Here is a 14,177-nt window from a genome sequence, read left to right as displayed (position 1 = left end):
CGATTTTGTTTCAACTATATACATATGTGAATTTATTATATACAATCAGTAACTGCGTAGTATCGCAGTTGATATGCGTAACGTATTTCTTCTCCCTCGTCCTAATGGTATTGGTCTTGAAGCTGCTGCATTTCCAATTAGCAGATCGTGACGAGTTCATTTAAATGTGTACAGCTTTGTTGTATAAGTCTTGTATCTTTGAAGCACAGAGCGTTATAGCGCGAGGCGTTGCAAAACGGGAGTCCCGGTGTGTTTTTTTAACACCTTTTTTGCCCAAAGAGATTAAGCGATTCCGCGTGAGGCGTTGGAAAACGAGTGTCCTGGTGTTTCAGTACCATAAGTACACGAGACGACGACAGGAAACGGTGACAGGGCCACACCTGAGGTTTTTCATTTATAATATAGAGAATTCCCTGCCGTGCACATACTAAAAACAACATTTATAATTTTTATTACATAGAAAAAAACAAGCAAGATGTGTAGAAAACGCTGCCACTACATGCCATCACCCCATTGTATAAGCGCTATCTCCTCCTTGCCAGTGAAGGACGCTTGTTTCGAATTTATAGCTAGGAATGTTTTCCTTAAAATGATTTCGGGTTTCTCTCAGGAAGGGAAGTACACGTGCAAGCAGAAGTCTAAAACACACTGGTAATATTGTCACGAAGCCAAGGACGACGCAGTTGTCTTGCAGGAGAAACAAGTTTATTGGAGCGAACTTGTGCTCCCCTAACAACTCAAAAGAATACAGAGGCGGCAAGCAGCGGCCAACAAAGTGACTTGCTCCAGCGAGCGTCGAAGAATCGAATGCCCCGGCGTCTGCTCTGCGGGCTTTTTATATTTCGGCGCGCGCGGTTCTTGAACCGTCGATTCGCATCGAGAACATTGTAGACTCAAGAAGGTTATTCCGGGATGTTCACGTTAGATCGGCATGCTCTCTCTATCAGAACAGATAACAGATGCGGCACACAAAGAAAGAATGAAACACGCGCTTCCGGCGTGTTTCACAGACCGGCGCAGCTGGGCGGTAAAAGCAAAACACAAATAAACAAACATGCATGGTTCGCGGCCTTACACCCCCCTCTAAGAGTGCATCGACCCGATGCTAACATAAGCGACAGTCCGAAAATGAAAATAAAATTTCGTCATCGTTCGTAGAAACGGTTTTAAGCGAACCACGTGGACGACTTCGGGCCGCGTACGTCGTCGTGATGTGCCGGAGTCACCATCGGGGATCACTTCGTAGGTAAGTTGGCCAACACGTCGCAGAATCTGGTAGGGTCCGAAATACCGTCGCAGAAGTTTCTCGCTTAGTCCGCGTCGTCGGATTGTAGTCCAGACCCACACATGATCCCCTGGTTGGTACTCGGCGTCTCGGCGTCGGAGGTTGTAGCGGCCGGGATCAACTGGCTGCTGGTCCCTTATACGAACTCGAGCGAGCTGGCGGGCCTCCTCCGCACGTTGAAGGTATCCTTGGACGTCGGCGTTGAGGTCGTCGTCTTCTACATGCGGAAGCATGGCGTCGAGCATCGTAGTCGGTCGTCTTCCGTAGACAAGCTCGAACAGCGCCATCTAAGTAGTTTCCTGCGTCGCTGTATTGTACGAAAACGTGACATACGGGAGGACTTCATCCCAAGTCTTATGTTCAACGTCGAGGTACATGGACAGCATATCCGCAATTGTCTTGTTCAGGCGTTCTGTTAGTCCGTTCGTTTGGGGGTGGTACGCCGCCGTTCTTCGGTGATCCGTGTTGCTGTACCGTAAGATTCCTTGCATCAGCTCCGCAGTGAAAGGCCGTTCTGTGGTCCGTGATTAGGACTTCAAGGGCTCCATGTCGCAGCACAACTTGGTTTATAAAAAACTTGGCGACTTCTTGTGCAGTCCCCCGCTTAAGAGCGGCGGTCTCGGCGTAGCGCGTCATGTAGTCTGTCGCTACGACAATCCACTTGTTCTCCGATCATGACGTCGGGAACGGGCCTAGAAGGTCCATTCCAATCTGTTGAAAGGGCCTCGACGGGACGGTGATCGGTTGTAGAAGTCCGGCGGGTCTTGTCGGCGGCGTTTTTCGTCGCTGGCAGTCCCGGCAACTTCGAACGTAGTTGGTGACGTCGGATGTAATGCGGGGCCAGAAGTACTTCGCGTTAATTTTTGCAATAGTGCGAGCTGTGCCGAGATGTCCGGAACACGGGTCACCGTGGAACGCTTCCAAAATTTCGTCGCGAAGGTCAACGGAAATGACAAGTAGATAATTCGTTCTTTTTCCGGGGCTGAAATTCTTCTTCACGAGGACGGAGTTCTTGAGGATGAATGCTGGTAAGTTACGCTTGAACGCTCTAGGCACGGCGACGTTTCGTCCTTCAAGGTAGTCGATCATTACTCGCAAGTCGTGGTCGGCACGCCGCTTTGCGGCTAGGTCACTGTCCGTAACAACCCCGAAGAACGCACTGTCTTCATCGGAGTCTTGTGGTGGTGGGTCGACAGGGGAGCGGGACAGGCAGTCGGCGTCGGAGTGTTTCCTGCCGGATTTGTAGACGATTGTAACGTCGAACTCTTGCAGGCGCAAACTCCACCACCCAAGACGGCCAGAGGGGTCCTTCAAATTGGCGAGGCAACACAGCGCATGGTGGTCTGTTACAACCTTGAACGGTCTGCCATACACGTATGGGCGAAATTTTGAAATGGCCCATATAATAGCCAGGCACTCTTTTTCGGAGGCAGAGTAGTTTTTCTCCTCCTTCGACAGACCACGGCTGGCATAGGCGATTACGTTTTCGCACCCGTTTTGTTTTTGGACAACGACGGCACCCAAACCTATATCACTGGCGTCCGTGTGTATTTCCGTTTCGGCGTTTTCGTCGAAATGAGCGAGCACGGGCGGGCTTTGCAGGTGTTTTTGCAGCTCGCAGTATGCGTTTTCTTGGTCGTCTTCCCAGCTGAAAGCGGTGCTATCTTTCGTGAAGCGCGTGAACGGCTATGCAATGCGTGCGAAGTTTGCGACGAAGCGCCGGTAGTAAGCGCACAGTCCAAGAAATCTACGCCCGCCCTTCTTATCTTTCGGCCTTGGGAAGTTCGCTATGGCTGAAGTTTTCGCCGGGTCAGGCAGGACTCCCGCGGAGTTGACGACATGGCCCAAAAACTCCAGTTCCTCGTACGCGAAGCGGCACTTTTCAGGCTTCAGCGTTAACCCTGACGTACGGATGGGCTCAAGTACAGACTGCAACCTTGCGAGGTGTTCGTCGAAAGTTAGGGAGAATACCACAACATCGTTGAGGTATACGGGGCAGGTGTGCCACTTCAGGCCAGCTAGCACAGTGTCCATGACTCTTTGGAACGTTGCTGCTGCCGTGCATAGCCCAAACGGCATTACCTTGAACTAGTATACGCCGTCCGGGGTTATGAATGGACTCTTCTCTCGATCTCTCTCGTCCACTTAAATTTGCCAGTAGCCGGTCTTCAGGTCCATCGATGAGAAGTACCTCGCGCGGCAGAGGTGGTCGAGGGCGTCGTCGATTCGTGGCAGGGGGTACAACACGTCCTTTTTGATGATCTTGTTCAATCGCCGGTAGTCAACGCAGAACCTCAGTGTGCCGTCTTTTTTCTTCACGAGTACGACCGGCGCAGCCCACGGACTTTTCGATGGCTGTATAATGTCGTCGTTGAGCATGTCGTCGACTTGAGTCTTGATGGCTTCGCGCTGAAGAGACGCGGTACGGTGACTGTCGGGTAGGTCGGGCTCCATCTTCGGTTATAATTCGGTGCTTCGCTAGGGGTGTCTGACGTAATTATGAGTTCGACAAAAAACACTCGCTGTAGCGACGCAGCAAAGCCAATAACTTGTTCCTTTCTTCTTGCGGTAGCGCCGAATTAACGTCGAAGGGGTGCGGAAGCTTGAAGGTATCGTCGGGTGCGCGTTCAAAGTCGGCGACTGCTATCACGTCACTTCCTTGTTGCGTTTCTTCGACGAACGCAATTGCAGCGCCCTTGCACCGCGCAACGCCTCTTGCGACAGACACACCGCGGTCGAGAAGCAACCTTCGGTCACTCTCCACGATAGCGTCGACGTCGGGAGCAGCACCTTCACATTAGAAGGTGATCATTAAGCTTGCGCGGGGTGGCAGGGTGACGTGATCATCGGCGATCCTTACAACTGCACGGTGTTCGGGGTTCGATTCCGGCGTCATGGAGTGGCCGGAGGAAAAAATTCCCCGCATATCCCCGAGGGGAAGAATGTGAAAGTGGGAATGCACGAGTTGAATTTGCGCGGTTAGGTAATGTTCGCGAAAGAGAGATCACACACACACACAAATACAAAGAAAGAAAGATGCAATTATTCACAGACACCTATTTGTATTGTCGTTGTACTTGATTGCTAGAGCGGATCTCAGCTTTCAAATTTCGTGTCAGTAGTCCTTTAAGCGGGTGCATTAGCCGTTCTCACGCCCGATTCCTGGCCAATCCCCTACGTGGGTATGTGCCTTGTCAGCGGCCAGGCAGCGCGCGCCCATCTCCCCCCGTTGCCAAGGAAGACGAGGAGCGCGCGCACCCGCAGCTGTTGCTATGCGGACGGCGGCGGACGCTTCAGGCTCGCTTAAGAAGTGCATTCGCACTTAAAAGTTATCGACTTCGTCTGCAGATCGATTATTGCGCCGTTGTCCGTCACAAAGTCAATTCCGAGAATTACGTCGCGGGAGCAGTTGGGCAAAACGACGAACACCGCAGGGTACGTCGTGCCGTCTATGGTGACGGGCGATGTGCACGTTCCACTTGGCGTCACGAGGTGGCCTCCTGCTGTGCGTATGTGCGGACCGTCCCATCTGGTCATAACCTTCTTCAGCTTAGACGCAAATGGTCCGCTCATTAGGGAGTAGTCGGCTCCCGTGTCTACGATGGCGACTACATCAAAGCCGTCGATGGACACCTTGACGTCGGATGCCGCCTTCCTCGAGTTTCGGGTGCGTCGGGGCGTCGCATCTCGGCTTGTGCGTGTTGACGGTCTGCCACTGTGCGTCGTCGTTGTCATCGTCTTCTCAGCGGACGTCTTGGTCTGGTCGGGTACGCGTCGCGGCGTATAGCTGTCGTCGTGTACGGGAATCTCGTCAGGTCTGGGTCGGGTCGTCGGGATTAGGGCACCTTGTGAGTCACTGTCTTCCGCGAGTCGTTGCGTCGTTGGAGGGTTTTCATTTTTTCGCGATCGTGCAACTCTACCTCCAGACGTTGCTGCTTTTAGTTTCCCCCGCGTGGGCTGGGGGACCTTGCACGGGCGAAGTCAGCATTGCTACGGCGGTTCGGCGACTGGTACGGGTAGGGCGATGGCGAGCGGTTGAAACGGGATGGGCCACGGCTGGTTTCAGATAGATACTGGTCGATCTCACGTGGTCGTTGGCCAGGGAGAGGGCGAGGTGCGTCGACGGAGAAACCACGCAGTCCGAGTCTCTTGTATGGGCAGCGACGGTAGATGTGGTCGGCCTCTCCGCAGTGGTAGCACTGAGGACGATTATCGGGAGTTCGCCATACGTCCGTCTTCCTCGGAGTCTGGTTTCGGGCTACGGGGGGTCGGGAGGGTGTCATTGGGCGGCGGAACGGCGGGGCCTCTTGCCGGCGTGTTGGAGCAGGGCGGGGTCGACGAACAGCCACAGAGTAGGTCATAGCCTCGGGCTCGCGGGGTGCCTCGGACGGCACAGAAGTTCCCAAAGCCTGCTGTACTTCTTCCCGGATCACGTCGGTCAGTGAAGTGACTTGAGGTGGTGGTGTCGTCATAGGGAAAAGTTTCCACAGCTCCTCCCTTACCACTGCGCGGATAGTGTCGCGTAGTGAGTCGGAGTTAATAGCGCGGGCACCAATCGTCTCTGAAACCTGCGCATTGATTGGGCGGTCGTACTGCCTCGTTCGGATTTCGAGCGTCTTCTCCATCGCGGCGGCCTCAGACGCGAATTCGGACACGGTCTTGGGGTGGTTGCGAACAATGCACGCGAAGAGCTCTTGCTTCACACCTCGCATCAGAAACCGTAGTTTCTTTTCCTCCGTCATTCCTGGGTCCGCACGGCGGAAAAGTCGCTTCATTTCCTCGACGAAGATTACGATTCCTTTGTTCGGGTGTTGCGTTCGAGTTTCCAGTAAAATCGCAGCTCGTTCTTGTCTCACCATGGTCGTGAAGGTCTTAAGGAACTCGCTTTTGAATTGCGTCCAGTCGGTCAAGGCGCTCTCGTGGTTTTCAAACCAAGTTCGAGCTGCATCCTCACAGTAAAAGAAAACATGCCGGAAGGTTTCTTCATCGTCCCACCTGTTGAAGATCTGCACGCGCTCCAGCTTCTCCAACCATTCCTCTGGGTCTTCAGCGGGGGCTCCCCGGAACGATGGCGGTTCCCGGGGCTGCTGCAGCATGATTGGCGACGTTGTTCCTTGCACCACGGTGTTGGTTGCAGCGTTCCTTCTCTTGGGCCCTTCTGGCATCAAACCGAAATCGGGTGGTAAATCTTTCAGGCGGAGGCAGGCTCTTGTTGGACTGGCTTGGCGGCTTCCCGAGGTTGTAGTGGGCATGAAGGGCGCGTACCCCGCCCCTCCACCATATGTCACGAAGCCAAGGACGACGCAGTTGTCTTGCAGGAGAAACAAGTTTATTGGAGCGAACTTGTGCTCCCCTAACAACTCAAAAGAATACAGAGGCGGCGAAGCAGTGGTCAACCGAGTGACTTGCGTCAGCGAGCGTCGAAGAATCGAATGCCCCGGCGTCTGCTCTGTAGGCTTTTTATCTTTCGGCGCGCGTGGTTCTGGAACCGTCGATTCGCATCGAGAACATTGTAGACGCAAGAAGGTTATTCCGGGATGTTCACGTTAGATCGGAATGCTCTCCCTATCAGAACAGATAACAGATGCGGCACAGAAAGAAAGAATGGAACACGCACTCCCCTTGGCACGGAGATAACACAGACCGGCGCAGCCGGGCGGTAAAAGCAAAACACAAATAAACAAACCCAATGCATGGTTTTCGGCAATATAATAAGAACACACAAGACTGATTTTTTCTTGTGTGTGGTACAGCGTCGTGCCAACAATTAGTTTTATTCTATGTCAAAGGAATATTTTACCCTGGCTTCATACTTTAGTTTGCTGCACAGTTGCCTCCAGGCGTTGCAGTAGTCAAGACAAAGGTATAACGCTTATAATGAGTTTAACAAATGTCCCAAACATCAGGCCATGCCGCTCAGATTCTGTCTTCCAACTCCACAACTGCATTTTCTTAGTCAAGGCTGAGCTCATTGTCGTCGCGCGTTCTTCACCTTTCATATTTCAGTCATTCCGCGTTTTCACTTTTTTATCCCTTTTTCGTCTATCCTTTTTTCTTCCTCTAAACGGACGGGTGTGATGTCAGCAAGCTAGGGTAGTAGGGCCAGTGCAGGGTAGCGTAGCCGCGGTGGTCCGCGGGTCGGGGAATTTAGACAAGCGCCACGGGCAGCTCGAGGCAGCCGCTAACAACTCGCACGAGGTGCCGTACACGCTGGAGACGGTTGGGGAAGCTTCTTCGGGAGATCTCCCATAAGTAGGTTCGGGGAGGGAATAAGCAGCTGTTTCGTGGACGCGCGATCTTCTCGATTGTCTTCCGGAAACCACAAGATCATCGTTACCGCGCCACCTCCACATTACGCGTAAGCGAGCCACTGGGCAAAGGTGACTCACCTTCCTCGAGATTTGTTGTTGGTATGTTTTGATACAGGCGGAAGGCGAAAACTTTCGTGTGTTCGTGATTTCGGCGCACGTTAAAGATCCCTCGGTGGAAAAAATATTCCGGAGCCCCCCAATGCGGGCCGCCTGATCACCTGTGCAGCGTCAACGCGTCAAACATAATAATCAATCTACATTTGTTTTTTGTAGGACTGCAGGGTAAGTCATGCCTCATTTTAGCAAGTTGTTTCAAGGACACCATTAAATTTCCATTCAAGTATTCGCTAAGTAATGTTGGACAAATAAAGGCCGTTTCAAGGAACTTAGAATCATTGAGCCGTATTGTTTAGTTGTATTTCCTCGTAGAGAATTGCACGTATTTTTTCTTGTGTATGTGCGTTGTGCGTATGTGCGTTGTTTATACGTGTTTGTGGAGGTGAGGAGCACCCTTGAGGTATGAAAGCACTGTTGTCACAATGCGAGCACGTGTTATCTCTTCGTCTCGCGTGCCATGTTAGGAGCACATGCGGATGAGCGCCTATTCACGCGTAAAGATTTCTGAAAGTGTAGTCCACCGTGCTTGTTCATGTTATAGCTTCAAATAAAGGGTTTATTTCTTTAACGGAACTTGGAGTACACGTGAATTTTGTCTTGCTCAAGCCACTTTGCCACGCCTGAACAGGACCAAGTGACCAACCTTGAATATTACTAAACAACTGTTGTCGCATTTGCTGTTTGCGGAACCAGGGCCCGATTCTGACGGTAGGTACTATCCGAATACGAGACTTGTCGGCACCGTGTCGAGGATGCGGGAAACGGATGGGCTAATTGTTACAAAATTATTTGTTGGCTTGCGTACTTTCTTTAGTTTTTAACTCCCTTATGGTAGAAATGATGGACGCGGGAGAGGTTGACGAAGTGAGACGATGTCCCCGCTTTTACAGAATAATTTAGAGGAATATGTGGAAAAGGTGGCACGGTGCACGGATGAAACTCGTGTGGAACGCCTGTGGCGCAAAGATCATTCAGTCAGAAAGTGTGAAAAAAAGGTTTGAGGAAAGTGAGTGGCATAGAAGGAACGACGAGTTTGAAGAGAAGCCTCTGCGGGAAGAGTAATATTCGGTGTTGCGGATACCAGAACTGGCATAAAGCGGATCCTGAGGTGCATTACTTCGTCGAAAACATACTAGTCCAAGTACAAGCCCAGCTTCGGAAGGGTTAGCTGTTTTGGGAAGGGTCAAGATAAATCGGCAGAAATTTTTTCCACCGTATAAAGAGCAAAGACATAACCTAGACGCGTATCTGGTAAGCTTTGAGAGAATGAGTGAGCGTCCGAACTTGCTCGGGAAGAGCAGGTAATACCATTGATCCTTCGCTGTAGTTGCAAAGCCTTGTGTTTAATTACCCGTATTCCAGCAACGAGTGCGCAGGCTATGATAAACTGCTGGTAGCACTGAAACTGAGTTTCCGCACGTACAAGAAAGGCTTCTACGAGAAGTTCCGAGAAGGCTTACCTTGGAATTGGAAAATAAGCGCTCAATTTGTCATGAGCTTGTAGAATCAGTTGCATCTAAGTTATGAGCTCCGGTAAAGGGGGGAAGAGTTCCGCCCCCGTTTCAATACCGTCACCAAGCTCAGGGAGCAATTACGTTGACATGGGTGCCCGTAAAAGTAGATAAAAGCACAGTCTTTTCGATCGCCTTGTTGATAAGACGTCGGACCAGCATTGTGAAGAATTCGCGTTAGGGCACCACCCAAAGATTATGTTTTCGTCCAATCTCTTGCAGTTAGTTCACTAAATAAACGTCCTTAAACATAAAACAAATCAAATCTCGCACGACTAACGAGGTCTACTGCGAAGTATACTGTGAAGAACTGACCAAGTGTACTTGTGTGGGAAAATCAAATAGCGACATGTCAAAACGCCACCATCTGGAATCAAAGGTACTGCCCCAATGACCACATCGCAAACGACGTGATTGAAATTCTAGACTTCCACGATGGAAAGGCGAAGTGATCTTGATTCAAAGTTTAAACGGAAAGAAAAGTGAACGAAGTCCCGACAAGAAAGTTGAGCGCCCCAAACACAACCATCATATGCATTAGACGAATGTTTTGGAACATAAAATGAAGAATACCTGGAGGTGTAATGCGTAGTGTTTTAGATGCGAAGCATCTTATGGTCGGGGCTATGTCCCTCCCTTGTCGTCGTTGTTGCGCCGTCCACACCCCCAATGCGCATATTCAACTTGCTGAACGCTTGGTCCGTTCTATGGCCTTCACAAAAACGTAGCGGTTGGGCGCCAGGCACAGTCACTGACCTCGGTGAGTCATTTCCAGGTCTCTTCGGTCCGAAATTCCGCTGACAGGACCCAAAATTCGGAGCCCATGGGGAACCGGTGTTGCTCGTTCGGCCCCCTGGTGGACCCGCTCGTGTTTTCCTCATCTCTGATCGTGAACTGCGCTTTGGCGAGCTAAGCCTAACGTCGCCTACCGCGATAGGGCTGCTCAGCTGCCACCGGTCTGGTTTCCTACCGCCGCCACGCCGGCGTTCGGTGCCAGGCAAGATAGAGTATACCGTGGAAGGGGAAAAAATTTCTCCGGAGGAATATAATGACCAGAAGCTGTCGTCTCGCGCCGTCAAGGCTCACGACCACTTGTTCGCGAAGAAAAAATCGGTGGACACCACCGCATCACCACCCGGCGGAACCGAGAACAGCCAGGGCAAAAATGCCAAGAAAGAAACCCAAAAAAGAATCAACTACCCAATCAAGAGAAGACAACCATTACCGCGCCTTCCGATGTCCGATTATAAGATAATTTACAGACCGGGAGGAGGCCTGGACTTGCGACCTGTGAACGGCGGCATGCTCTTGCAGACGGTCTGCCGGTGTGCCACTGTGGATTTCGCCATTGCTCGCACACATGACAAGTTGCGTATCAACCCCTTTAACAACTCTTTCACCATCAGCACTCCGTCTGAAGAACGGATGAAGCGCTATGTCAAACTGCAAGAGCTGCAAATCAAGGACCAGCAACACCCACTCCGGGCATACGTGGCAGCCCCTGACGACGCAATCAAGGGCATCATCTACAATGCGGTCTACGACAAAACCCAAGACGAAATCTTCGAAGACATCATAAACCTGAACAAGAGCAGGAACTACACGATTGCCGATGCCAGGCAAGTAGGCAAAACCAAGTCTCTCCTGATACCTTTCATCGGGACGAAGGAGGTACCCAGAGGAATCATCTTCTTCGGTTCGATCTACACCTGCTACCCCTTCAAGGCGAAAGTGGAGACCTGTTTCAACTGCCGACGAGCAGGACACAGGGCGGACGTGTGCCCAAAGGAGAAGACAGGCTTGTGCCGCAGGTGTGGAGGGCAGCACCCCGTCAAAGAACAACCGGACTGTACACCCAAATGCATCCTCTGCAATAGGGATCATTTCACTGGCACCAGGAAATGCAAGCAGCGTTTCGAGAGACTCGGAATGTTCCAGCGAAGGACGTCTACCAGCACCAAGAACCCGTGGCAACGCGGACAGCAGCAGCAAGGACAGGCAAGCGGAGAGCATCGTCAGTCCAGAAGTCAATTCAGGTCTAACTCCAGATCAGGAAGAAGGCACAGCAGAAGCCGCTCCAACTCCTTCCCACCCCTCCGGAGGTCCGAGAGCAAGGAACGTCCAAACCAGGTGAGCTGGAAGCCGCAGGACTCCTAGTTAGAGAGAGAAAACGCGGAGCTCAGGGCACAAATAAGACGGCAGGAGAAGGAAATGAAAGAAATTAAAGAAATGTTACAAAATTTACTATCCGTAAAGGACAGGTCGCCTCCCCCTGCAATCCAAACCTCGCCTACACCAAGGCAAAATATTTCGCTACCCCCTTCCGCGACATCCTCGCGAGCCCCGTCACCGCAGCGCGGTACCCCAATCAAAAGGAAAACAACTGAGGTAACGGAGGCAGATGAAACCCCCACGTTGAAGGATTTATTTACTTTTATGCAAAAGCTTGATGAGAGACTGCTGGTTAACATTGACAGGAACAGAGCCGAAACCCAGAAGTGGATGAGTGCGTTGTCCACACGCGTAGAGGCTATTTAGGCCAGGCAAAGCCAGATGGAAGCTAGACAAAGCCAGACGGGGGCGTCCAAGCCGAATGCAAAACTCGCCGAGACCCTCGCAGTTCCCGTCAACCCCGCCGCCACAAATACTCAAATGCAGACAGTAATTCATCATGGAGGGGGACCATAAAGAAGCAAAAATATGGCAGTGGAACTGCAGAGGTTTCCGCCATAAGCGCGAGAACCTGCAGCTACACATTCAAAATTTGGACAACTCCGAGGCCCCAGACGTTATTGCTCTACAAGAAAATCTAGCCAGAGTTAAACTTAGAAACTATAAAGCTCATGAAATACCCGTAACGCAAAACCCACGCGTAGCCGTCTTGGTTCACAGGAATCTCACAGCTATTGAGCACAAGATTCATATAGTAGGCATAGACTGCCTCCTCGTCGAGATAATACCACAAACGAGAGGGTGCTGTAGTTCATCCCTGGTTAATGTATATAGCTCCCCAAAAGAGCCCCACCCTCCATTTCCTCGTGGCCATAAGCAGGACTCTCCGACTCTGCGGAACCAAACCTCTAGTAGTAGTGGGAGATTTCAACGCGTGCAACACGAGTTGGGGATACCGAAAGAACAACAAAAAGGGAACCGCATTGTGGAATTATATCCAAGATGAGGGTCTCTCCCTGCTTAATGACATGCTGCAACCCACCCGGATAGGAAACAGTGTTCAGGCGGACACTAGCCCGGATCTCACTTTATGTAAAAATATTGGACATGGAAAATGGAAAAACACAGCGCAAAGCCTCGGTAGTGACCACTATATAATTGAAACTGTTGTTCCTGTTTCTTCCCTTAAGAGAAAGGGAAGAAAAAAATTCCGATAACAGATTGGGACAAATTTACGACACTACGCTCACAAACTGCCGAGGAAATTGGAAATCTCGACGACTGGATTAACCAGCTAGAGGACGATGTTCAAGCGGCAACTGACTCAGTCCCGGTTACAACAGAGATGCAGTCCGTTGATAGCAGACTATTACATATGTGGCAGGCCCACGAGAGTCTCCAAAAAAGATGGCTCAAACAAAAACACAATAAGAAACTCAAAATCAAAATCGCACATCTGGTAAAAGACATGGAAGAATATGCGAAAAACTAGTACAGCAGCAATGGGGGCAAACCTGTGATCAGATGAGCGGCAACCTACATCTTAAAGACACATGGCACCTGCTTGGGTTCCTACTAGACCCGGAAAACTGTAAGTCGGCACACAGTAAGAACATTGAGCGAATCATCCATGGTCATCCGCTGGGAAATAAGGAACTCCTAAAGGCGCTCAAAGACATATACTTAAACACATCTAGTCCTGTAGAACTTCCAGGGTACGCGGGTTCCTCAAATCCAGAGATTAATGAGGAGATCTCGACAGCGGAAGTTAGGGCGGCAATGCACAAACTCCGCACTTCCTCTGCCCCTGGGGCAGACAGAGTTACATATAAAGCTCTAAAAAACCTAGACGATAGCTCAATTACGGCAATCACTAAGCTTTTCAATCACTGCTGGAAAAAAGAACTCCCGCCTGCTTGGAGACATGCCAAAGTCACCTTTATTCCTAAGCCAGGTAAAAGCCTGGACATTCAAAATTTAAGACCTATCTCCCTCACGTCTTGTTTAGGGAAGCTTTTTGAGCATGTTATCCTTAACAGGATTCAAAACACACGGAGAAACACCATCTCTTCCCAAACACTATGATAGGTTTCAGACCACACCTATCAACACAAGATATCATGCTCAGAATATCGGAAGAGGTGCTTAATCCATTACATAATAAACACACCCGTGCAATCCTCGCTTTAGATTTAACCAAAGCATTTGATATTATCCAGCATGAGGCGATTACGGCAGCATTGTCAGCCCTACAGGTCGGTGAGCGAACCCATAGCTACATCAAGGCTTTGCTGTCAAACAGGACAGCTGAGATTCATTTCGGGCAGCTCAAGTCCGACCCTTTCACCCTAGGCAGCAAGGGGACACCGCAGGGCTCAGTGCTCTCCCCCTTGCTATTCAACATCACACTCATACCCATGACCAAGCTGCTAGCGGCAGTACCTAATTTGTCCCACTCCCTGTATGCTGATGATATTACGTTGTGGACAACGAAGGGCAGCGACGGAGAAATAGAGTACATGTTACAAACCGGAGCGGACATAGTCTCGGAACAGGCTAGGGCTATAGGCTTGTCTTGCTCTCCTAAAAAGTCCGAGCTCCTGGTAATGCGTTGCGCGCATGGAAGAAAAGCCAAGGATACACCAGTCCCAATAGAAATCCGCATGAATAACGCACTAGTATCCGAAGTCCAAACGATCAGAATACTAGGGATGTACTTACAAAGCAATGGCAAGAACACCGCCACGCTCAGTAAACTGACAGCTTGTGTGCATCAGACGA

At 50.8% G+C, this 14,177-nt stretch overlaps 1 protein-coding gene across 1 annotated transcript; it reads right to left on the bottom strand.

Moving 5' to 3' along the window:
* Positions 1 to 5,223: 5,223 nt before the first annotated feature.
* Positions 5,224 to 6,537, bottom strand: LOC144163880 (uncharacterized). The gene has a single exon (XM_077694552.1). The coding sequence runs from the start codon at positions 6,535 to 6,537 to the stop codon at positions 5,224 to 5,226; it is 1,314 nt and encodes a 437-aa protein (XP_077550678.1).
* Positions 6,538 to 14,177: the final 7,640 nt, after the last annotated feature.

Source organism: Haemaphysalis longicornis, unplaced genomic scaffold (assembly GCF_048455015.1).
Source record: "Haemaphysalis longicornis isolate Haplotype H1 unplaced genomic scaffold, Haemaphysalis longicornis Haplotype H1 scaffold_13, whole genome shotgun sequence".
Taxonomy (NCBI): domain Eukaryota; kingdom Metazoa; phylum Arthropoda; class Arachnida; order Ixodida; family Ixodidae; genus Haemaphysalis; species Haemaphysalis longicornis.
This window is presented reverse-complemented; position numbering and strand designations above follow the sequence as displayed.